This window comes from Lethenteron reissneri, chromosome 32 (assembly GCF_015708825.2).
Source record: "Lethenteron reissneri isolate LAM-NWPU_2019-01 chromosome 32, ASM1570882v1, whole genome shotgun sequence".
In the NCBI taxonomy this organism is placed as follows: Eukaryota; Metazoa; Chordata; class Hyperoartia; order Petromyzontiformes; family Petromyzontidae; genus Lethenteron; species Lethenteron reissneri.
In genome coordinates, this window is record NC_083810.1 from 11,935,790 (window position 1) to 11,959,381 (window position 23,592).

General features: G+C 44.8%; 1 protein-coding gene across 3 annotated transcripts in view; it reads right to left on the reverse strand.

Annotated features, from left to right (window-relative positions):
• Positions 1–18,510, reverse strand: part of LOC133350039 (E3 ubiquitin-protein ligase SH3RF1-like) — a 102,516-nt gene extending 84,006 nt beyond the window's left edge. For all 3 annotated transcript variants that reach the window (XM_061564003.1, XM_061564004.1, XM_061564002.1), the window contains exon 1: positions 16,760–18,510. In XM_061564003.1, the coding sequence (XP_061419987.1) occupies positions 16,760–17,176 (417 nt within the window). In that variant the 5' untranslated portion in view covers positions 17,177–18,510. The remainder of the gene's footprint in view (positions 1–16,759) is intronic.
• Between the last annotated feature and the right edge of the window lie 5,082 nt (positions 18,511–23,592).

The window sequence follows — 23,592 nt, forward strand, 5'->3', positions numbered from 1 at the left end:
AGAACCCATTTTGTTTCAAGATGGCCGAACCACATGGGAGGAACACATTTCTCTGACAAATGGATTCCACACTAGAGCTGTATAAGGCATAATTACAAGGCGATGCTGGGCACTTAATGGAAATACATAGGGTCGTGTAAAATAAAACCCACGCGCCACCACAAAACCTCAACAAGCAGCCAATACCGTGCGGCATCTTTCTAAATTACACGGTCAACAGTGTAGCATTACACAATGCAGCATCATATCAAATGTTAAAGGGACCTCGCAGGGCGGGGACTTTTTTTGTTTTTCTAAACACGCAGTGTGTAATAGGTCATAATATATGCTCCTGCTGTTTTTCAGGGGTGACAAGGTACTTCAGAAGGCGTTAATATTGTATGGGTTCAGGGCTCTCTTGGCAACTCCCTCAACTATGGTGGTGGTGGTGGGGGGGGAAGCCTGATACGCAGATACTGAAGGGGGTGAGAACATTGGACACGATGTGGGGTTATTCGTCCTGGCAGGGGGGGGGGGGGGGTCAAAACTGCACAAGCGTAGAAATTTGGGGTGACCACATGGATTCGTGGAAATCTTTTTTATTAAGTGCTCCAATAGCATGATGGCATACGGACACTACCTAGGAGACCCCATCAATCTTCAGGTAAAGGAAACGTTTCACTTTTTCCTTCGCCCATTCATCCTTCCATTCCACCCTTGACGCTTCCCCACGAGGTTTCTCCGGCCGTGGATGAAACGTGGCCGAACACCTGCCACGATATTTTTTTTTTCCGGTCTCTTTAATTCCCGCCCTCCCCCCACCACCACCATTGTCACGGAGCTAAAAAAAACCCACAAGCCCCAAAGAATCGTTTTGTAATTGGAAACGGATTGCTTGTCAGGTACAGGATGGATTAATTGATTTGGATGCGTTGCTATGCTGGCCTAAATCCTGTGAGCAAAGCAAAAAAAATAATCTGAAATTGGCTTGGCTCTCTCCACCCCAACCTCGTTTCCCATGTGCGATATTTTAAGAAGACCCCCCCCCCTCTCGTGGGTTTCCTCCGTAACAATCGGTGGGGGGGGGGTTCGGATTACCGAGGCGCTCTGGGAAGGATTACAGCGTCAGGATCACTTTAGGTTTGAGAGGGGGTCAGCAACGGAACGGGACTCGGAATAAAACCAGCAAGAAGAGAGTTGGGTCGGAATTCGATGGGTAATTATGGAAGGGCCATGCAGACATTTTGAACCGTGTGTTCGTGATTATGCACGCGGTTATAACTGCAATGGGCACACTCTGCACAAGCGCAGAGGGTGGCTTTTTTTTAGACCACTCATTTCATACTAACATCGAATTTCGGATTGACTGCATACAAAAAAAACACACAAGTTTGGTGATATGCAGACGTTAAATATACAAAGTACACTGCTAAATAATTTTCTTAAGACGTTAAACTATTTCCTCCTTTACACATAGATGCACAATGCACTACAGTCCAGTCTATGCTCTGGTGAAATAAAATAAAAAAACGAACAGATGGACAGTGTAACATTAAACACAGTAAAATAAACACAGCAGACACCAGGGACGTTAAAACACAACATCTAAATTTAGATCTAAAAACGCACAGCCTGTTTGATCTATATACTGTACTAGTAACCGGCTGCAAATTAACAAAAAGCACCCCAACGCACGAACTGAACGCACACACGTGAATTCTAAGCGTCGACAGACGTGCGGGCTTGGACTAACGACGACTTGGAAGGCGGCCCCGGCTGTGACGGCTCCTCGTTGCGAGAGCGCCACAACAACAACAAAAAACCCGGCGTCAGGCTTGCACAAAGACCGATGACACGACAGGAGGGGTGGGTGGTGGTGAGAGGCTCTCCCTCCGCACGCCTCCGCCGTGCCATCAGCGCTCACGACGTCTCGTTCGCGTCTCGTCTCGGCACCGGCGATCGCTCCCGTCATCACCAGCAGCAGCAGCAGCCGACGCCGCCAGGATGTAAAACGGCTGCATTGTCTTGTGGTGGTTGGTTGGGGGACAGAGGGAAGCCCCGAGACCCGCATTCCAATTAAGGATGATTCGGGCAGCGGGGATTGGACGAAGTGCGCACGCTTCTCCCCTACTGAGAGACACATTTCATTCATTTGTTTCTGCCCGGAGAGAGCAGGAGCGAGCCAACGACGCGGGATTTCGTTTTCAGAGACTGTGGTGCGCTTGCAAATTTAATAACAACAAAAACCGTGAGCGTTATTATTTTTTGGTCAACAAAGTCTTCCGCGATCCAATTAAATGCGAGCTGCCACCGAGGTGCACGGAGATACGTTTTAAGACCTCGATGCAACAGCAACAAAAACAATAAATGTACCGTGCCTGCGCTCTGAATTTACTCCAAAATGATTAAATCGCACAAGAGCTGACGTGGGGGCATTACCTGCCCAAACGACACTACGTGGCGCAGTGCAGCGGTGAAAACAGAGCAGCAGAGTGCCAAATAATCTCATCCAAAATAACCTGGAATTATTCATCGTCAGAGCAGTCTTGTGATCAATATTTCAATGGGGGGCTGGGGGGAGGAAGGGTATAAGTGCAACCCTGAAATTGCTGGCTTCACAGCACTGCTGGCGGAAGGGCTGACATTTTAAAGGATCTCTATAGGGGGTATTTTTTTGGTGGCTATTCTCCCATGCTGGCTAGACATCGTGAAAGAGGTGGGATTACCCACACTTTACCTCACCATATGCAACCTACCGATCGACTAACTGCAATTAACCCCATTTATACAGCTGGATGGACATGGTGGTGGGGGAGGATTAAATAACAACAACAAAAATCACCCTTTGTTTCAATTTCCATGACAGAAGATGGAACCGGTGACCTCTGGATGGCAAGTCCAGTCTGCTGACCATTTACACCATGGCGGGAAGAACACCTGTTGGGTGTAAAATGCGGCGATTAATACATCGCGCAGTGGAGCGGCTGAGAATCTGATCCCGGACACTTTCCGCCATGAATCGTGTTGCAAGGTTTGTGACAACAGAAGCGAGGGGAGGGCATCACCGCGTTTTGCGCTCTTAATGTTAATGTCGTGACGCTTCCAACACGTATTGTTGGTAACAGGAATAAAAAGAGGCTCCTTTCCCGTCAGCCTGCAGCACAGAAATAGAACACAGTCTGTGTCGCTGTCTGGCACTGTCGCCCGTGTTTATTGCTTCTTGTTTTAGAGCAGAGTGTTTCGGCACACAATTAAAAAAAATACTAGTTATAGTAATAGGTTTTTACCCTTTCAACTGGTACAAAAACTGACACCTTTATACAAGGCATCATGTTTGCAATAACCACAACACAAGCAGTCAAAATGCAAACAAAAAGAAACAACTCTGATGATGATAATGATATGCACTGTCCTTGAAGTTGATTGGTCTCCACCCGAGACAGCTTTTCTTAGATCCTAGTCTCCATTGGTGTTGGACCAGATGACGCCAAAAGGCGTACGAAAATACTAGTTATCACGTCAGTATCTCACCCACGAGGCTCTGTGGGAGCAAGCACAAATGGTCAAATCCCCCGTGTACTGTTAGCGAGCACCTATTAAGGCCGGCACGGCACACGAGGGGGTGGCTAGTCAGCACTATGCCCAACCTCCTGTCACACCAGTGCTGATGTTTAATACAATACATCAGGTACTCATTTAAGTCTGAGTCGAACCAAGGGGAGACACAGTCACTCATGTTCTTAGGTTTTTTCGGTAAAGTCACGTAGGTAAAAAATTAAAATTAATAAAAGTAAAATAAAAATAAAATAAAAATCACGACGTTTCGGAGGCAACACAAGCTTCCGTCTTCAGGTGATACAGCTATCGTGCTGTGACGGTTCTTGATACAGCTATCGTGCTGTGACGGTTCCACCTGAAGACGGAAGCTTGTGTTGCCTCCGAAACGTCGTGATTTTTATTTTATTTTTATTTTACTTTTATTTTTTACCTACGTGACTTTACCGAAAAAACCTAAGAATATGAATCCTTGCAGTCACGAAAGCTTCAAATCTAGAACAGTCACTCTTGTTGGCTATGAACGGGAATCGAACTCGGGTCGCAGGGTTTGTTGCGCAGAGTATCACCACTACGGTACTTCCTCCCTTGCAAGCAAAGAAACACACATATATACGTAAAGCACATACCAATGAATGGTGGTATGCTGTACTTGTGTGATACAGCAGTCTATTTTCACATAAAATACACGTTGTTACATCCAAGTTTGTTCATAACGTGCATTAATATTGTACAGTGTAGATTTTTTTTATGTAGAAGGTTGTTTGTGAGAAAAAACAATCTGCAATCCTTAATAGATGTGCACAAGCCAGCTTTGAAGACAAATAATAAGCTACAGTATTGCTAACAAGACAACAGACTGAAGTCTGCTATTGTGCGTATTCCAGGCATGTGTCTGTAAAAAAAGCATAGGTCACAAAAGTCATTTTATCACACATGTGCTGGAATTTCAGACAAAAGTTTCCCAGAAATGTGTATGTATTTTTTTTTTACATTTCAAAGGAATTGCTGATAATCACAGGTATAGAGAGTTTAGATATGTACACAGAAACCGTTTTATTACAAAGCAGTGTTTGGACAACTTGAGCATGTAGTTTTTCGATCGCATTAATTTACATGGCTTAGAAAGCGGCATGTTGCTTGTATTGCCACACCAGTCAGTGCCTATGTCAAAGCTTGCATGCTAATGTGACTATCTAAATTGAATATACAGATGTTGACGTGCCAGCCTGTTTAGCAGATTTTTTTACATTAAGGTAAAACCTCTAATTCTGTGCTCGTTATACAACCTACAGATGGATTTGCGTAAAACAAAACATTAAGGCATTTTTCCCATTCATTACTTGCATGCCCTTCTAGATGATGTGCTTATTCCAGCATGCCCTGTACATCCTAACCATGCCAAATAATATACAGTAACGTTGATGGTTTAAAGTAAATTGTCAATCAACTACGGCATGAATGCCACTCCATGCTGTCTCATTCATTGGGTTTTTGTATGAATTCTAGATTTGAAGCTTTCGTGACTGCAAGGATTCATACTCTTAGGTTTTTTCGGTAAAGTCACGTAGGTAAAAAAAATGAAATTAATTAAAATTTTGTATGGCCATACTTCACCAAGCTGGTCACTGCGCACTGCTGAAGTGTTCGCCATGAATGGGAATCGAGCGGAGGTCGCACGGTTCGTTGCACAAAATGCGCGAACCGCTGAGCCAACGGTCAAGGAAGAAAATGCACAGAAATCGACCAAACAGACGCAAATAAACGTGGACCTTTCACAGCGAGAGGTATGCAGGCTCCGCCGTAAAAGAGCTTACAAACACTCTGTGTGTGCTACAGTGCAGCATCTTAATGATGGGATTCTCAACATGGCTGTAAGCATGGCCGGGAGGACTGACTTACAGGCATCACTCTGGCAGCATCGGGTAATGATCCCAGCAGTCCTCACGCCCTGGCATCCCCATTTTATTATTTCCTTACATTTAAATTGATGCACCGAGGCAGGGGCTCATGAGCTGGTGCCACCCCACCACCTGTGTTCCATTCCCATCCATGGCCAACATCGATGGCGTAATGCAGGTTTTGGGGCCCCCACTTCCACCAACCCGCACTGACCAGCGTGGTGAAGTATGGTCAAACAAACCCCACGGCTAACACGGAATGGAGATTACTTAATCCGGCGGCTGATTGACAGGGCTATACTGTATACATCATCATCACCGTCGATTATTTGATCAATATCCTGTGACGTTTACAAGAGTTCTCCTTAAACGCTATTACCGTGTAGCAATGGTGATCTTTAACGATTAAGACGTACTGTTAACTTCCACGATGTAAATTAGTGTGCATGTTCTTGAGTAAATAGACAGGTAGAGAGGTGTTGTCTAGGAGCTCGGGACGGCTCATCAAGTCAAAGATTGAGACAGTTTTATTGGAGCCCATCAACAGGCCAGCCAAAGCACAGTCTGACAGCTCAGTGGGTCTTACACACGATTCATCCAGCAAAATTACGTTCAACACGAGCACTGTATAACATCCCTCTGAGATCCCCAGGAATGCTTTGCAATGTCTACAAAAAAACCAAAGCACGCTTGAGAAGATTAAAGAAACGCAAAAAAATGAAAATAGAAAAATATTACGTTGTAGATAACAGACGGCTGGCACACATGGGCAAAGTGTTTGTTTCTTTAATGCTCTCTAATCAAGGTTAGAGGTGCTAATGCACCAGCTTTGTCCATCCATCTGTCTGCACATTGCATAGGGTCAAAATAAAACTAGTTATGATCCAATGCGAAACGCAACTTTAGAATAAATCTGCATTGCCGATTGAAAACCAGTCAAAACTGCTGATCCGCCCCTACTTGGCATGTGAAAAAGAGCTTCATTGCTCATCGTATTCCTCCAGTCTAAATATTTTCATTCCGACCAAAGGGCTGCCCAAAACTTGGAGACACAAACCAGTGCCCAAATGATTACACGCATTTTCAAATATGCATACACGGTTGACCCATCGGTTTCAATATTGCTCATTGCAGTACAGTCAACATTTCCGAGGACAGACATGTCAGAAAGTGTTATATGTCATGCACGCGTATGCACGATTGTTCTTGTAAATCCTCACACAACGGCAACTCAACGATGCCACTCCACGCCCCTTGATGGTGGTGCCATGTGCCCACGTCGCCACGGTGGTACTGGGGACACCCTCCGCTCAGCTATTTTTGAAACACTGCTAATGACAGCCGACGGTCTCGAGCTTGGCAATGAAATATACAGCGGCAAAGCGTGGCTGCCCTCCGACTGACCTCCGTTTCAACAGATGTGCAAAGCATTCGGGGCCGCCACCTGTCCTGCTTTTTCCAGGACGTCCCCTTTTTGAGGTAGCCATCCTGCGAATCATGCAAGTCTTCCATGGGAATTAAAAGTCCTGGTTCTTTGTCAGTTGTGTATTAATATTGTTCGTAATCAAGACAACGCGTTTACATGTGGTTCGTTCTCTCCTGCATTATTTTGACACTCTTTGTCCCGTGGTAGATCCTGTTTTTTTATCTCAGAGGTAATAAACCCTAACAAGTACGCCGAGTAGCCAAATGTTATTTGGCAGAGAGAAACTACAGTTCAAACACTGCAATTTGAGAAGAAATAGAGGTACAGTTTGGTCTTCTCAACAGTTCTTTTCCCCGAAGGCACCATTATAATTTTCAAGGTGAAGCCTCTTCGCTTGAACATCACACATGCGCGCACATAACGATATGCCTTGCTTTGTAGAAGGTCAAAGTGTCTCTCTTGTCCTTTCAAGCGTTGGGCAGCACTGCCTGTGGAGAGAGGCCACTAAGCCAACGGTGGGAAATGTAACATTCCCACTGCGGACACAGGTGTAGAGGTGTAATTGTGCATGGCCACGGATGGCTAACAAACACAAGGGGCGGGGTTACGGCCGTACACAGGGGAGGTGCTCGCACCGACGTCCGCACCTGCATCCCCCACGGGCCCCTCCCGGGGGGGGGCGAGCCCTATAAAAGGTGGTGAGCCGGAGGGCTCGAGGTCGGAACTCAGCTTTAACCAGAGAAGAAGGAAGACCTGCTAGAATAGGCCCCAGAGCTCCCCTGGCTCGCTGTCCTTATAAGGGCCGACCAGGGCAAGCCGGTGGCGTGGCCCCGAGAGCCCAGACCGACGAGCAGGTCTGGAGACTCAGGGTGCCGGGATCCCAGCTTGACCAGGGCTGGGATAGATAGCCTCCCCTAGCTCCGCAGTGGAGGACTTGGGCATAGGTTAGCGGGGTTAGCTGTTGTGTATCCCTGTAGCCCAGTGACCCGTAATTACTGTGTATGCACAAGTTGGTGTAATAAACAAGTGTGCCTCCGATCCTGTCGTCAAGCCTCCTACATACTTACTACACAGGCATGACCATAATAGAGTACAGCACAGCCTCTGTTGACTTCGCAACCCCAGTGCCACTGTATACACGAGGTGGTGGTGCTCAATGTATCTGCCACTGACAGATGATGGGAGCCCAGTTTACCACGGCTGGATTAAGACTCATCGGTTCATAATCACGAGCTTTCCGCTCCACTGAGCTCTGTGCAGCTTTGTCCAGCGAGGCAAAGCTCATTGATAAAGCTCATTTGAAATTCTTCAAGCGATAATGCTGTGTAAATATTTTTACAAGTACAGCACTGTGCAGGCTTTATACAATAAGTGTTTTCACAGCAGCGGAATGTGCATTACACATCCCTGGTCACCAGTAACAGCTATAACCAAACGTCTTCAACCGCATTTCAGTTGGGATTCTTTGTTGTTGAAACTCAACAACGTAACAGTTATTGGATTTTAAGATTGCATGTACCTGTTCTAACCTGTGCGTATCGTTACATCCGCTCCCAACATGTTCTTACGTATCTGTGGAGGATCATCAAAATGCTCTTGTGGTCACGTACGCCATTACGTTCTGTACTGTAATGTACGGCCTTTGTCCAGTCTCATAATTCATTCCACAAGTTGGGCCTAAAGTTAAACAGGCCGAGTACGTGCCCTCTATGACCGCTGCAATGATGCTCCCCGACCTCTTTTACACATCCATACACGATGTAACAAGTAAAACTGTTCAACAAAGTTGCTCGGGCTTTCACGGTGCAGGTAAGACACTTCGTGACATTCTCGCCCCCAGCTGTCACTAGAAATTATACGCAAGACGACGGCAAAAAAAAAGTGGCCTCGTAAAAAATAAAACTCTTCCTTACGCCTTACCGTGGGGATTGGTCTATGGTGAACTATTGGTGCCTATCCAAAATCAGCAACTGTCTCAAACGAAATTTGAACGGATTACAATTGGCAGTGGCCTTACAAACACGACATTTGAAAACATCACAAGATTTGTAATTAAATCAGTCGAACAACAGATACATGTATACAGTACTGTGCTGCGTAAATGTTAAAATGATTGGACATTGGCCTCGTGTCTGCTGTGATGAATCATTGCTCTGTTTACGATTGCCTTGTTTACACAGAAAACATGTACAGGTTTCCCCTCGCTTTATGCGGCTTTGGTTTGTGCAATTTCACGGATATGCGGCTTACCTATTTCTACACTAAATTTGCTATTATACGCAGTTGACTAATATGCGGCTATGTGGTCAGACATCGGACATTGGTTCTGTACCCTATGCGCTACTTGACAGGTAGCTGTCTGGTGCGGTGCATTGTGGGGGTTGGGCGACTGGATTCGTTTTATGCGATTTTGCGGAGTGTGCCCTTTTTTTGGAACGCATCTACCATAAAAAATGAGAGGAAACTGTACCATATACAGCCCCGCATGTCAATGCACTTCTGGAAGAGATCCTTGCCATGCTGTGCAGGCTGAGGGTTGTTTTACCATACTTCACCATGCTGGTCAGTGTGGGTTGAAGGTAGAGCGGGGAGTAGTACAGAACAATGGCGTTTTCTATAATGCCCCTTACTGCTCACAATTCCAACTACACTCGTTTATTGTGCATGGAGGTCACCCATGCTTAACAGGTATATACCGGTATGCCTCCTTTCTCTCCCCTGTGACGCATAACCCACTGTTTTGTAAAGTATCTTGAGATGTGATTGCATTTGAAAACGATAGAAATCCGAATCGCATTACATTCCTGTTTATTAAAAACGTCAGCAGTATTTTTCTCCGTCAAGAGACAGCGCAAATAACAAACCTGGCGATTGTTTGAATGAAACAACATGTACGAAAAATCCGAGACACGGGTGCTGGTTACGGGTTAAAACACCACCGCAGACGCTCACAAAATAACAAAAGCATAGTAATTGACCGAGCTGTGCACGACTCAGAATACCTTGAAAGCGCCGGCAGGAGGAGAGGTGAATAGGTTAAGTGACCTGTGACCACAGGCAACACCACATCCTTTTGCAGCCTCTGCCACTCCACTATCAAGAAAAAGGAAGGCGTTTCTTAAGCCCATGTTATCCAGCCAACGTTGGATGAAGGCCACTCAATGCAGTGGCAGTCATGTAGATTGTTTGACCATACTTCACCATGCTGGTCAATGGAGGTCAGTGATTGGAAGCCACAGGCAGGACCGGTTCAGATATCACTCGCCATCGATGTTATCTGTTGCTGGGAATCGAACTCAGGGCGACCTCTGTAACAAATGCTTTTATTCAGCAATGGCTCTGCATTTCCTCTTCCAAAATGGTTACTTGTTTCTTTTCTGCACAGCATGCATCGCCTCACCAGACGATGGGCTTCAAACACATACGCAGCAGACTTGGCAGCAGGCTGGAATTGCAAATACTGCAGTGCACCGTGCTATCAAATGGAATCCTTTGTGTGAAAATTAAAGGCTTACTTCCATGCAAATAATCAGCACGTAGACATACGTGAAATAAGCATCTCGCTCACAGCACTGGATTTGTTGCACACTATACGAAGCAATAGTTCGCAATGCGAGCACCGCGTTTCACATTTGCGAATGAAACGGTTGGGTGACATGCAACGGTGTCATGAGGTTATCCCTCAAGGCCTGGGGTCAGCTATCGCCGACTCAAGAGCGATGGTAAATACGACATGATAGGGAAATGGAGGGATTTTTTTTTTACCGATGAGAACTCCTTACAGAATTAAATGTAATTGGAAAGTAGGATGCATTCAATGCAGGCATGTGGCATGACGAACGAGGATTAACAGCTCAATTGCAATTATCCCAGCCACAACGATACCCCTGGAGGACTGAAGAGGGAAGTCGCTCTCCAAAACCAGTTTGCAGCGGCATTCCAGGCCGACCGTGCACCCCTGGCAGCCGACTTCGCTGCCAGACGTGAACGCTTTCTTTCTCACGCACCCATGTGCCTGCTGGCAGCTAGACTCACGCACGCACGCACGCACTGCGAATCACACTCATTAAGGAGTTGCGTATTTCATTTGTTCGCTCACCACTTTTCTTCAGGTGGCAAAAACCACACACTTCGAGCCGCGCTGCGATGTGGGTATAAATATCCAGCGCCCCGGCACGGGCACACCAAGTGCAAATTCTTGGCATCGCACCCAAATGCCAATGGACTAAGGTGTGTGGTGCGTGCAGCGTTTAGGAATGCAGCTGCACAATAAAAGGGAATTAAAAGCTCGTGGTATTTGAAAAACATAATCCCGCAGCACGATATACCTCCCTGCGAGTGCCAATTATCTGGTGCCAGCTTAGACATTTCAGAGGGCTCGTTTTTTTCCAGCCTTAATGATGTCAAACCCTTCTTGCACTCTGCTGGCCTCTGAATGAAGGGCCTGTTAGCAGTCACTCCATGCTGCGGAACCAGCAGTCGTTATCAATCTTTGTCGCGTTGCAAGATTCCGCTCTAATCTCCCTACCAATGCACGCATGAGACCGGGCAATTGAAAATTAAAGCTTCGTGGTTCTCTGGTTGGGTTTATCTCCCCCGCATGAACTATGCTCGCAATACATGCTTCAAATCATGTGAATAAGAACTTGTTTTTGTAGATTCCTACGTGTGTTGTATCCGAATTCTCATATCCCCCTATCACCAACACATGCTGACAAGTGACAAGCGTGGTTAAATATGGTCAAACAAACCCTACGTTCGACATGGTATGGGGGAGGGCCTTCCGGCAAGCAGTGGATTGACAGAGATGAACATTTTAATTTCGTTTTACGTTGTGATGGGTTCATCATGAGGGTCCCTGCAGCTTTTAGGGGCTAATACAATCACCAAAAAAATAACCAATTATTTAATCGAATCACAATCTGAACAAAGGTACATCACTGAATCGCCCCAAGAGGGGGGGGGGGGTGGTGTGGTATTAATCACTCCTCCCCCCTACTTGATAGGCTGCCAGGTGATTCTACAAGTGTGACAGTTTTACACCAGCAGGCTGACGTTAGCCTGCGAGCTAAAAACATCGTTGTCAGGGTGTTAGTCTGAAAACACGAGGGGTGCATTGGCCTTGTGTTTTTCAGACAACGATGTAGCCAGCTACCTTTTCAACTTAAGTCTCTTTCAAAATAAAATTCTGGGAATCTGCAAAAACCGTTAATGTTTTCATCCATAAAGCTTGCTCAGTGCTCTTCTCTGTCATATGTTCTGCATTGTTAAAGACACCCACTTCTACATTAACTGACAAAGGGGGAAAATGTGCATCATTATGTCACTCGGGACCCACAGTCACACCGACTTACCAAGGGATCATGGCCCACAAAATAAGGGCCACTGCCATTCACTACTCAGTAATCTTTACCTGCATTCTCATTTTGGCTCGCATTGCTTCAACAGCAGAAGAAATGATCCAGCTACCACTGTGTGAAGGCCTCAAACTCGCACGACTCTATATTAAATGAACACTCGTCATCCCAGCATGCTTATATGAATACCAGGTGTGTAACGACACATTGATTCATCAAATAAAATTGATTCAGACACTCACAACACACGTGTTGAATTGTGCGTGTGATCATTTGCAACGAATGCAAAAATAACTCTTGTTACTCAAATTCTTAAGTATCAAATTAAACCGTACAAATATGACAGAATGAAATTTTAATAATGTAAGAGGCGGTAAATAACAAGACAAAAACTGCAAATCATGAAGCTGCTGGTGGGGGGGGGGGGAGTAAATAGTTTACATGTCTGTTGAATATTAAAGATGCAGAATCTATGAAGCCATTCAAAATGATTAATGCAACTGCTGTAGCCATTACTGCCTGCTTCAGTAGTTGATTGAAATAGATATAGCAATTTAAGAGCATTAACTCAAATGAACATAGGTAGATGAAAAATATCTGTTATCTTTTGGCCAAGAAAATATCCTTGGCATCAATGCTTGACGACTATCTGCTACTCTTAGGTTTTTTCGGTAAAGTCACGTAGGTGAAAATTTTAAATAAATAACAGTTTAAATATTAATAGAAATAAAATAATAAATCACGACGTTTCAGAGGCAACACAAGTCTCCGTCATCATGTGGGACCGTCACAGCTAAATTTACTGTACCAATAGACTATATCTGCTCCTGAACATGTAGGCGACGTGGCATATAATTATGACACCCAATATGCATGTATTCACACAAGGACTTACCTTTATCATATCAAACATCGTTGTGTATCAATGTCAGTTGGACTTTTTCCAAGATAAAGCAATGCATGTTCTGTACGAACAAGTTTTGTTCTGTCCTTACACGCGAGGGGAATAACATGTAGCATGCAACTTTCATGTTTTTCTTTTAAAATATTTGGGTGATATCTTTTTTTATTTAAGTAACTGGTTTGAGCTTAAAGCAGAATTACCAATCTACATTGTAATATTTGTGTGAAAAAAACTATAATTCATGATATATAATTGACATGAATTATTACAAGTGCTGTACATTTTTGTTTTAAATACTGTATTTTCAAACCAATGTGTTCAATATGGTTCATTCAAATGGTGTTGCGTCCCCCTTAGAATTTCTGATTTCACCACAGATGACAGCATACTATGCACGAGTTGCACCGTGGCGCACAGGTAACAGGATCTCCCCACAATTCTCATTGTATTCAGGTCAATGTAAACCAAAGGCAACAATTAACCACGTGAAATGCATTCTTATTTCACTCGTAACTTCTCCCCTTCGTTCACATATTTATTGACATCGCGAGGATACCAATGCACAATTAATGTTCCACAGCAAAATTGTATTGTTTTACAATGATGTATTCGTTAACAACTTGTAAAAAAATAACTCTACTGGACATCTGTGAAAAAGATACCTCAAGCGCATTGGATTCCTCCAGTATTCATACAGATTCTGAAGTTGGCAGACCCCAATTTTAATCAAACAGAACACAAACGGCTTATGTTAGCTTGTGTAGAGCAAATAAACTAATCCAGACTATTGGGAAGGCTCATATTATACACTCAGCAACATTTAAACCTGACACTTAAAACTCAAAAACATTGAATGGGCTTATGTCTCTGGTGTCATACATTCAATCTCAGCGTGGCAGTCTGCGCGTGACGTCACACACGATCTTGCCACGTCACACAGCAGGTTTCATAATGAGTCCATTACAAAGCCTAGCTGTTCACAGCACCCTTTAATTTTCATGAATGCTTCTTTTCAAGCCGAGTGTTGCTGCTGGCAGAATTAGACATGCCACATGCCAGTCTAATGACCTGCAGAGAGAGCTTGTTCGTATGGAGCCATTATGCGGGCAGCAATCGGCACTTCTGATTACATCACCAGCCACTCAAGCAAACGGCTTTGCCATTGATGCCGCATGTTGAACCAAACAACTTAACTGGAATAAAATCTTCTTTCAAATGACATAACCGAGATAATAACTTCCCAGAGCACACGCAATGGGCTCATAATGAGAAGTGCATATCGTCAAATATATCACGCTGTGAAATGTATCATTTGCAGCAGATTATTGCGAGATTAACAAAACGCCCTTAACGTGTTAAATTGTTAATTAAACTAAAAGAGGCACAGTAATTGTAATTGTTCCTACATCCTGATATTGAAAGGACATCAGGATTGTGAAACACAAGTGGCAGTAAAGTGCCACTTGTATATGTTGGAGGTTCCAGCTGTGATGGTGCAGTGTTAGTTGTGGCCATTTGAGTTAATTTCAAGAAAAGACAGCAAATCCTGGAAGGTGCATTAATTTGATTAGCCACATTTGACTTGGGCAGTCAGGAAAATCTGAGCTGACACGTTGGAATAATCGGACTTTGGTTTGGGTTAATCTCTGAAAACACAATCATGCTTGCACATAATTATTTCCACCAGTCTTAATGGAAAAGCTCCCAATACACCAATATAGTGCATGCCGCTGATGATGCAGCAGACTGTATATTGTATATTGAAATCGCAAACACAATTACTGTGCGCTGAATACCTTATGTTTAAATGTAATCCTGGATGCATCACCTTAATACACTAGTCTGTCCCATGCCGGTATATGCGATAATTAAATCGCACAAATTTTCATGCCACGCTTCACCGCCAATAAAATATGGCCATTGGGTCAGACGTGCCCAAATATAGGCAGTCACAAAGCAAATTTCGCACCTCGTAGCACTAATCAACATTTATTTGTATCACAGAATATGTAATAAGTGTTCAATCCTTTGTCCATCCAATGTGAGATGGAGATCTCCACCATGCCGTGCCAGTCATTGGGGGTTATTTGCCCATGGTTGACCATATTTGTCATTGTTGGTTAAAGGAGTGGAAACTGGATTACATCAGATACCACTGCCCACTGACCAAGAATCAAACTCGCGTCCCCCACAAGTCCTTCCCCACAGTATACATTTCACAGCATGTACTCACACAGGCTCTAGGGATATCTGCCGTACACTCATTGAACGTCGTACATGATTGTTCAAACATGAAAGATTGACACCATTTAAGCACTGGACAATATTAAGGGGGGCTGGCTCGTGGAGCATTTTGAGCTTGGTTTGTGTATTTTTTGGGAGGAAAAAGTGTTTGGATTTTGGGCAGAGGAACTCCTCTGGCAGTGCAGTATCATTAAGTTTAGTGGAGGGATGTTGAGAGGTTGATGACATTACTGGGTGAATAATTATACTTGCTTGGGCCAGTGTGCTAAGAGGATAGTAATATATAACAGTATTCATTACTTGTAACCAATAGCAGGTTTCGTATGCAGTCAATCAGCTTTTTAGTGTCACACTGCACCGGAGACAAATTACTTGGTTCACGGATTATGGATATTTACAAATGTTCATCACAATAGTTAAAGCAATTCAATCAACCTCTGCACCACAATTTTTCGGAGCCCAAATTAAAATTTTGCTTCAAATTTGTATTTGTTTCACGAAATATGTGCCAAATTTGAGCTTGCCAGACCTTGTAGAGCATCATCATCATGGTCTGCTTAACACAGTCGTGGTTGTCTGTGTTAAACGAGCCGTTATCAGATGTTTTCTACGTGAAATATATAGTAGGAATAGTTGGTAAATTCAGTGGAAACTTCAGGGTCAACAGCCGTTACAGTATTAACATGGATTTTAAAAGGCGGAAGGCACTAGGGACACACACGTGTTGGCGATCATTCACAGATGATAACCACACCATGGGTACAGTCTGCAATCAACAATACAAAGTATGCATACACACATAACAAATCGCCCTTTCCACCAATTGGCAGGTGCCTGGCTAGGTGCACCTCGAGGCCACGTGAAGTGTCGAAGGCTCGCTGACAGGCGGGTGGTTTTGAAGTGACCGATCCTTGGCTGTTAATGGGTTGACCGACTTAAGATCGAGTCAACACAACACAGGAAGACGACGACGCATACGGTAGTTTAACACGTAGGCTTTCGCGACCAATATTATTCATAATCAACGTTTTTGGGTTTAGATCGCGTTATTTATAAATGTGTCGTAACCCTCCACCACCCGACACGGCCAATCAGTAAAAAAGTGTCACGTTGACAAAAGACAAATAGTTCACTGCTTTAGCCCACCGGTGTGTTGAAGCGTGAAACCACAACATTTACAATTTGAGTACGACGTTTCGCTGGTAATTGCATCCAGCATCATCGAGCAATTCGCCAGAATGGTGAGGCTCTGCTGTGTCTCCCGTTCTTATATAGAGCAGCAGCAGGGTGCCGTCATCATTAACTCATCATTTATAAATAACGCGATCTAAACCCAAAAAACGTTGATCATGAAGCACACGGTAGTGACACGCACGGCTCAACTCCGGCTCACCTTGTTGGCAGCAGAGGCGGCACTTCTGCTGAGGGTCTGGGCCGGCAAAGCCCCATTGCTGGACAACGGTGTCCCTGCCACCATGGCTGCTGCTGCCAAACGGGCTGCCCTGTTCACCCTGGCTGGCACCACGGCAGCAACTCCGGGCTGACCCGGCGAGATGTGAGGGCCGTGACCTCCACGCGTGATCCCATCGAGGAGACGAAGCAGGAGGATGTTTGAGGGAAGATCGTCGACGGCGGAGCGCACCAGGGTCCGACACTCTGGACACCGAAGCTCACCCTGCCGGGACGAGACGATGCTCTGCAGGCACCGCTTGCAGAAGGTGTGCTGACATGGCAGCACCTTGGCCGTAGAGTCGAGTCGCTCCAGACACACTGGGCACTCCAGAAGGTCCAGCAGAGATGACTCGTCCATGGCTGCGCTTTCGTGGGCGACCTGTGAATATTTGGCTGAGAATTCGCTTATTGTCCTTCTCGTGCCACGACGGCAAATGTCACGGAGAGGTCAACTCCGTCCATGACGATCTTCGCCTTTCTTTTGTCCACCTCCTGACTCATGGAATCGCTCGTTCGCCCATCGCTTCGACGACGACGACGACAAAAGGGGCCTCCTTCTCCTCTTCCTCTGCCGTGTATGGAGAAGAAGATCTGTCTACACAATTAAACCCGAGCAGCTCGAATCGCAGCCGTGGAGGAGGAGGGTGGTTGAGGAACTCCACCTCAATGTCAGAGCCATTCTCTCCGGCCAACTCAAATGCACAAAGGCCCCCTCCTCCTCCACCTACCCAGAATCTCCAGGAGACGAATTGAGAAGACGGCACGAGAGACAACAAGGCGCAGTTCGTGGTGGGGGGGAGGAGGGCACAAACAACGATCAGCTCTGTTGTTGGCAACACTGTTGTTAATGTAGAATGTGTTACAATGAAGTGACGTTCTTCTTATTCTTCACGGTGACGGCATACGAATCGCAATTGAACTTATCCTCGCGACAATTCCTACATACATTGGGTGGAAGGGTTCAATTGTCGTCAATTGTTGCATCAATTTCCTCTTTTGTATCAACATGCAATCTGTTACTCGGCCTGCTACTTCGGTCGTCGATTCAAAGAGTTCTGCGACACCGAACACATCGAGAGAATTCCTCTGGTTAAGCCTCTCCTAGTTTAAAACAAAAATCGTCGACAACAACAAAATCAAGTGAATAAACGAGACAAAGTTGTGCCGGGTAGCCGCTTAAGCGTCGCCGGTTACCAAACCTCGTTATAATCTTCCGGCAGCAGCAGCAGTAGAAGAAGAGACGGCGACCATCAATAGATAAGAGCTTCAAGACGTGCGTAACCTCGGCTGCATGGCGACTGCACAGCACAGCTGACGAGCCGGAGGAGGAAGACGACGGTGATGATGATGATGGTGGTGATGATGGTGATGATGATGGTTGATAATTCTTCTCTCCCTGCTCGCCGCGGCTGATCGGAGTGCGTAGAACGTAGACAATGGGGGTGGTAGTAGTGGTGGTGGTGGAGGAGGGAGCGGGGTTTGGTTGGCTTGGTGGAGGTGGTGGCGGCGTTGAGAAGTGGAGCGGGGGGGAGACGTGACGGCTTTTTATTTATTCTTCTCTACACGGCGTGTCCGGAAGCCACGGGGTTTGCTTCTCTACTCCACGACGGACGAGCACAGAAAGCCGCTCTCCACAACCTCCTCCTCCTCCATGAGCCGTAAGGCCGATCCCCCTTCCTCCGGCTGGCTGGCTGGCTGCCCGGGGCTTTCTCCGCCCGCACGGGGGCGTGTTGGTGATGGGTGGGTGGGTGGCCTCCGTGGGAGGCTGGGCTTTGAACACGGACTTACTGTATTGGTGGTGGTGGTGGGGTAGGGGGGAGGGCTCTCTGGTGGTGGGATTGAGGTGGGTGGATTGAGGGTGGGTGGATGTGGGTGGGTGGATTGAGGTGAGTGGGTGGATTGAGGTGGGTGGATTGAGGTGGGTGGATTGAGGTGGGTGGGTGGATTGAGTTTGGTGGGTGGATTGAGGTTGGTGGGTGGATTGAGTTTAGTGGTGGGATTGAGGTGGGTGGATTGAGGTGGGTGGATTGAGGTGGGTGGATTGAGGTGGGTGGATTGGGGTGGGTGGATTGGGGTGGGTGGATTGAGGTGGGTGGATTGAGATGGGTGGATTGAGTTTGGTGGGTGGATTGAGGTGGGTGGATTGAGGTGGGTGGATTGAGATGGGTGGATTGAGGTGGGTGGATTGAGGTGGGTGGATTGAGGTGGGTGGATTGAGGTGGGTGGATTGAGGTGGGTGGATTGAGGTGGGTGGATTGAGGTGGGTGGATTGAGGTGGGTGGATTGGGGTGGGTGGATTGAGGTGGGTGGATTGAGGTGGGTGGGTGGATTGAGTTTGGTGATGGGATTGAGGTGGGTGGATTGAGGTGGGTGGATTGAGGTGGGTGGATTGAGGTGGGTGGATTGAGGTTGGTAGTTGGATTGAGGTGGGCGGATTGAGGTGTGCGGATTGAGGTGGGTGGGTGGATTGAGTTTGGTGGGCGGATTGAGGCTGGTGGCTTTTTTGGTTTACCGCATATGCCCCTTTCCTACAACTGTGGTTCTCTCATGAGATTTTTTGAAAAGTCACCCCGGTTTGGTTACCTGGATAAAGCGAGTCGGTGTTTGACCGGGAAGAGGCTGTGTGGTTTGTCTCTCTGTTTGGCCGTGGGTTTATTTTATTTTGGGGAAAGGTTGAAACTCGCATTTTGTGTCCGCCCTGGTTTTAAGCATGCGTGTGTGATTTTTAGTATTTTTGTTGGCACCCACCCGTCGACTCGTGGCCGTGGTTCTTGAGAGCAGAGGGCTCCCCCAACTGGTCGAATGCGAGGCTTGCAAGGAATTAAAGCCGAACATGAACCGAAGATCGAATTCCAGTATATTGTGTAAACAAACATTTGTGTATATTGTAGAGAGACAGATATGTGACAGATACGTATTGTTTGCTTGTCTGTTGAATTTTAAACTCACTGGTCTGAACAATGAAGCTTGGTTTCTCACTTGGATGTGGATATACCTGGACTGCAGTTACATTTTCAGGGATACATACTTTAAAAAACAATCAATACATGCCCTTAAAGTCAAACGAAAATTTGGCAGCGTAAATAGCGAACGTGGTAAGTTTTTGTTTTCTGTGCTTGTGCACTACTGCCATTTGTCTAATTTGAACAATTAAAACAGAGATGTTGGCCTTTGTGAACTTGCAATGGCTTGTAAGTTACAGTCGTGTGACTCAGGTTTTAAAAATGGGATTCCCGTATTTTTTCTACCAGTGCTCCAGACCAGACTTCATTCCTGACCGAGTCATCACTCACTGCTCGTGGTTTATTGGAAACATCTGAACAGTTGTGACATTGTCTACAGGCCTATTTAAACCCCTTGAAATACTGTATGTGCTTTACATTTGTCCACACCTCACTATATAGTGCTTGATTTCAGGATGGAAAATGGAAATACTCCGTAATTTTCAAACATTTTACAGCAAAATGTTGTGGAGATAAGTACATTTATTGAAGTAACAACGTTTAATCGTTTTACACGATACATTGCTTTAACTTTGTATATTTACATTTCTGAACAGGGTTAAATAAAATTTAAGGTGTTTACTGTTATTTTCAACACCATATTGATGATTCCTTATTCTTTTGCAGGTCACCGTATTTATTTTTATATGTTTCAGTGGCATACTTTTGTTCATGATTTCAGAAAACGCGACTGTGTTTTTTTTTTACTTTACCCCCAATCGTTAGTGCACTGTCTGTTATAATGCTAGTTCATTATGTATTGTGGTGACGTCTATTCATAATTTTCTGTGTAGGGATTTTAATGTTGTTTAGAATCATTTAAAGTCATGCCATATCCTGAACCACAGTGTTGTGTTAACTGTGTTGTTGTTGTTTTGCAGACGAGGTAAACACAGCAGACGTTGTACCGTTTATATCTCAGGTAATCAATGTAAGTTGGATTGAGATCAAAGCAATACAATAAAGAGATGAACAATAGCAGGCTGGAGGGCTTTTGGAAAGCTTCATTTGATAATGAAAAACATCACATCATTGTGCCAGATGAGTAACGTTTTCTATTAGTGCATATTGCCAGCCGTGATGGATGGATCAGGAACTTGGACACTGACAAAATAGAACAACAGCTGAAAGCTGCACAAAGAAATGAATTACAATGAGAGACTAAAAGGAGAGCACCTGAATATGAAATGCAGGCGTCATCTTAACTGTTAAGGATAGTAAGTAGCCACATAGGGTTTTGCAGCCACCTGTAATCCAAGTGTGATCGTCTGGGTAAGGCCGGCCGTGTGTTGGACATTTGTTTTCTCAACATTTTACCATGCACTACATAAGGCACTAGTGCGTGCAGGAATTTTTAGAAAGGATACATTCAAAACGGGACATTATCCTGTTCAACCACACTTGGTAAGTAAGGGTGATTGGTTGGGCTGGAAACATTGCAAGATGGGATGATGGCCTATGGCCAAGACTGGTTGGTGGAATGGCAGCCAAGAAAGAAATTTTACTCGAGAGGATGATCACTTTGAAGATGGAGCTGTAATGTCAGTTATTGTGCAGGGTGAGATTGATTGTGGCATGGCAGAACGATGAGGAGTATGGCAACAGCATGGTCCACAATTGAAATATTGCTGCCTGCAAATGCCAGCAATTGGGTAGAACAAAAACATTGGCTCCTACTGGCAGACATCTGTGTGTTTAATCACAGCGCCTCCGTGAGAGCATTGCACCATGAGAATGATATACATACCAAATGTCCTAAATTATTCTAGTTTTTAGGAAAAATAATAAAGTATTAGCATTTTAGTTGCATTTTTTTCTATACCGAGAAAACCTTAGGAGGCCATTGCGATCACAAATATTTGTTTCCCAGGGAGACTTGCTTGGGTTTAAATGACACTAACGTTTCTGTCCAGGGCTACATGGTGGGCAGTCGAGAGCACAATGAAGAAAAATACATGGTTGTACTGTACGCCAATGTGTCCACATCTATGCCTCCCCCTGCCTTCACTAAGCCACACTCATACCTGCCAACCCCTTATCAGTGCCCTACCTTATTACGGACCACTTCAGACCTCATTGGTCACCCCATGCCCTGATACATCTGAACGTTCATCTTACAAAAGTTCCATCACAAGGGAGAAACACAAAGGAATAGACAAAAAAATGTTGTTCGTATTGAAAACTCAATTTCCCTGTACAAGAATACGGGTAAACCGTATGGGTTGACAGGTAAGCTCACTGACCAGCATGATGCAGCATGGTCCAAGAGCCTCTATGCACCTCACAGGCATTGGGAGGCCCGCATTTAGCAGTGGACTCACAAAAGGGCTGTGAAGTTATGATTGAAGGCAATAATGAAGAGGCGGGGTGACTTAATCATCAAGTGCTTGTAAAGCACGTAAGGGAAAAAGGTGAACTACTTGGTCCTACATTCGTAAAAAAAGGTATGTGCGTACAGGTGACAATGATGAATAATGCCCCTGAAGTAAACATGCCCTGATTGCTCAATTATAACCTCCATGCATATTTATACACAGCCTTTAACAGACTGTTGGAGCGAGTTACTTCATGATTATGGTACACAAGCACAACAAAAAAACCGAAGACCTTCGTCAATAATGCTGCTTTCAACAAAACTACTTTGACAATAAAGACGTACTTGTGTAACATTGCCCGAAGAAGGGCAATTTGCCCAAGACGTGGCCTTTTAGGGGCCATACATTTAGTAGGCAGCAAAAATCTGTCACCACTTGACCCCTCACCCCCTCCCTGTACGCACGCGGACTTTTTACACCCCACCTGCAAATCCTATAGAACGGCCGATATTTAATCCACGCAGAAACGATAAAGGATTAATAATATTAACATGTTTAAGCAAACAGATCGTCCACAGCCGGACTATCTAACTCATTTGAAGGCCAATGTAGACACATTATTATTGAGACTTCACCCCCCCCCTCTATGCGTCCGTACTAAATGGATGGCCCCTTACTGAGTTTTTTGTTTAAGGTAGCACTATTGACGAATGTGTTATTGTTGGAACAAGTGCAGCTTGCGAGAACCTATAATTATTAATGCTGTGATGAAGCATGAGGTGGTCTACCTACTATACAAAGTGAATGTTGCACCATAGTTCCCAATTTCGGTTTCCCTTGTGAAAGTGACTTTTGCCTTATGAATAAAGTTCATTCATTCTAAATTTGAAGTTTTCGTGACTGCAAGGATGAATACTCTTTGGGTCTTTCGGTAAAGTAACGTAGGGGAAAATAAAAAGAATACAAATAAATAAAAATGAAAATATGTAGTTATTTTCATTTGTATTATTTAAAAAAATTAGGTATTTTCATTTTTTTTTCACCTACGTGACTTTACTGAAAGAACCAAAGAGTAAAGTTCATTCACTGCATTGTGAATAACTGCAAACCCTCGAATGTTGACGATTTTGGTAAAATAATGCAAAACTGAAATCCCGTTCATTTAAATGACACACATTCGGTTGTGGATTTCCAGAAAGTTTTTTTGTTCACATACAATAATCCCTCAGAAATGCTGCCGTATATTTTTTGTATAATGGCAAGTCTCTTTGTTTTAAACATGGCATTCATGTGTGGCGTATACAGTTTTCGTGTTAATCATTTAATGTTAGGAAACTTTTGACAAGTGAATCAGCACTGAAATCCCATTGATTGCATCAGCCTTTAATGAACACAAAAAAGATGCCGTATTTACAGCATGTAATTTTTGTCTAAAAAAATACAATTCCTTAAAAATG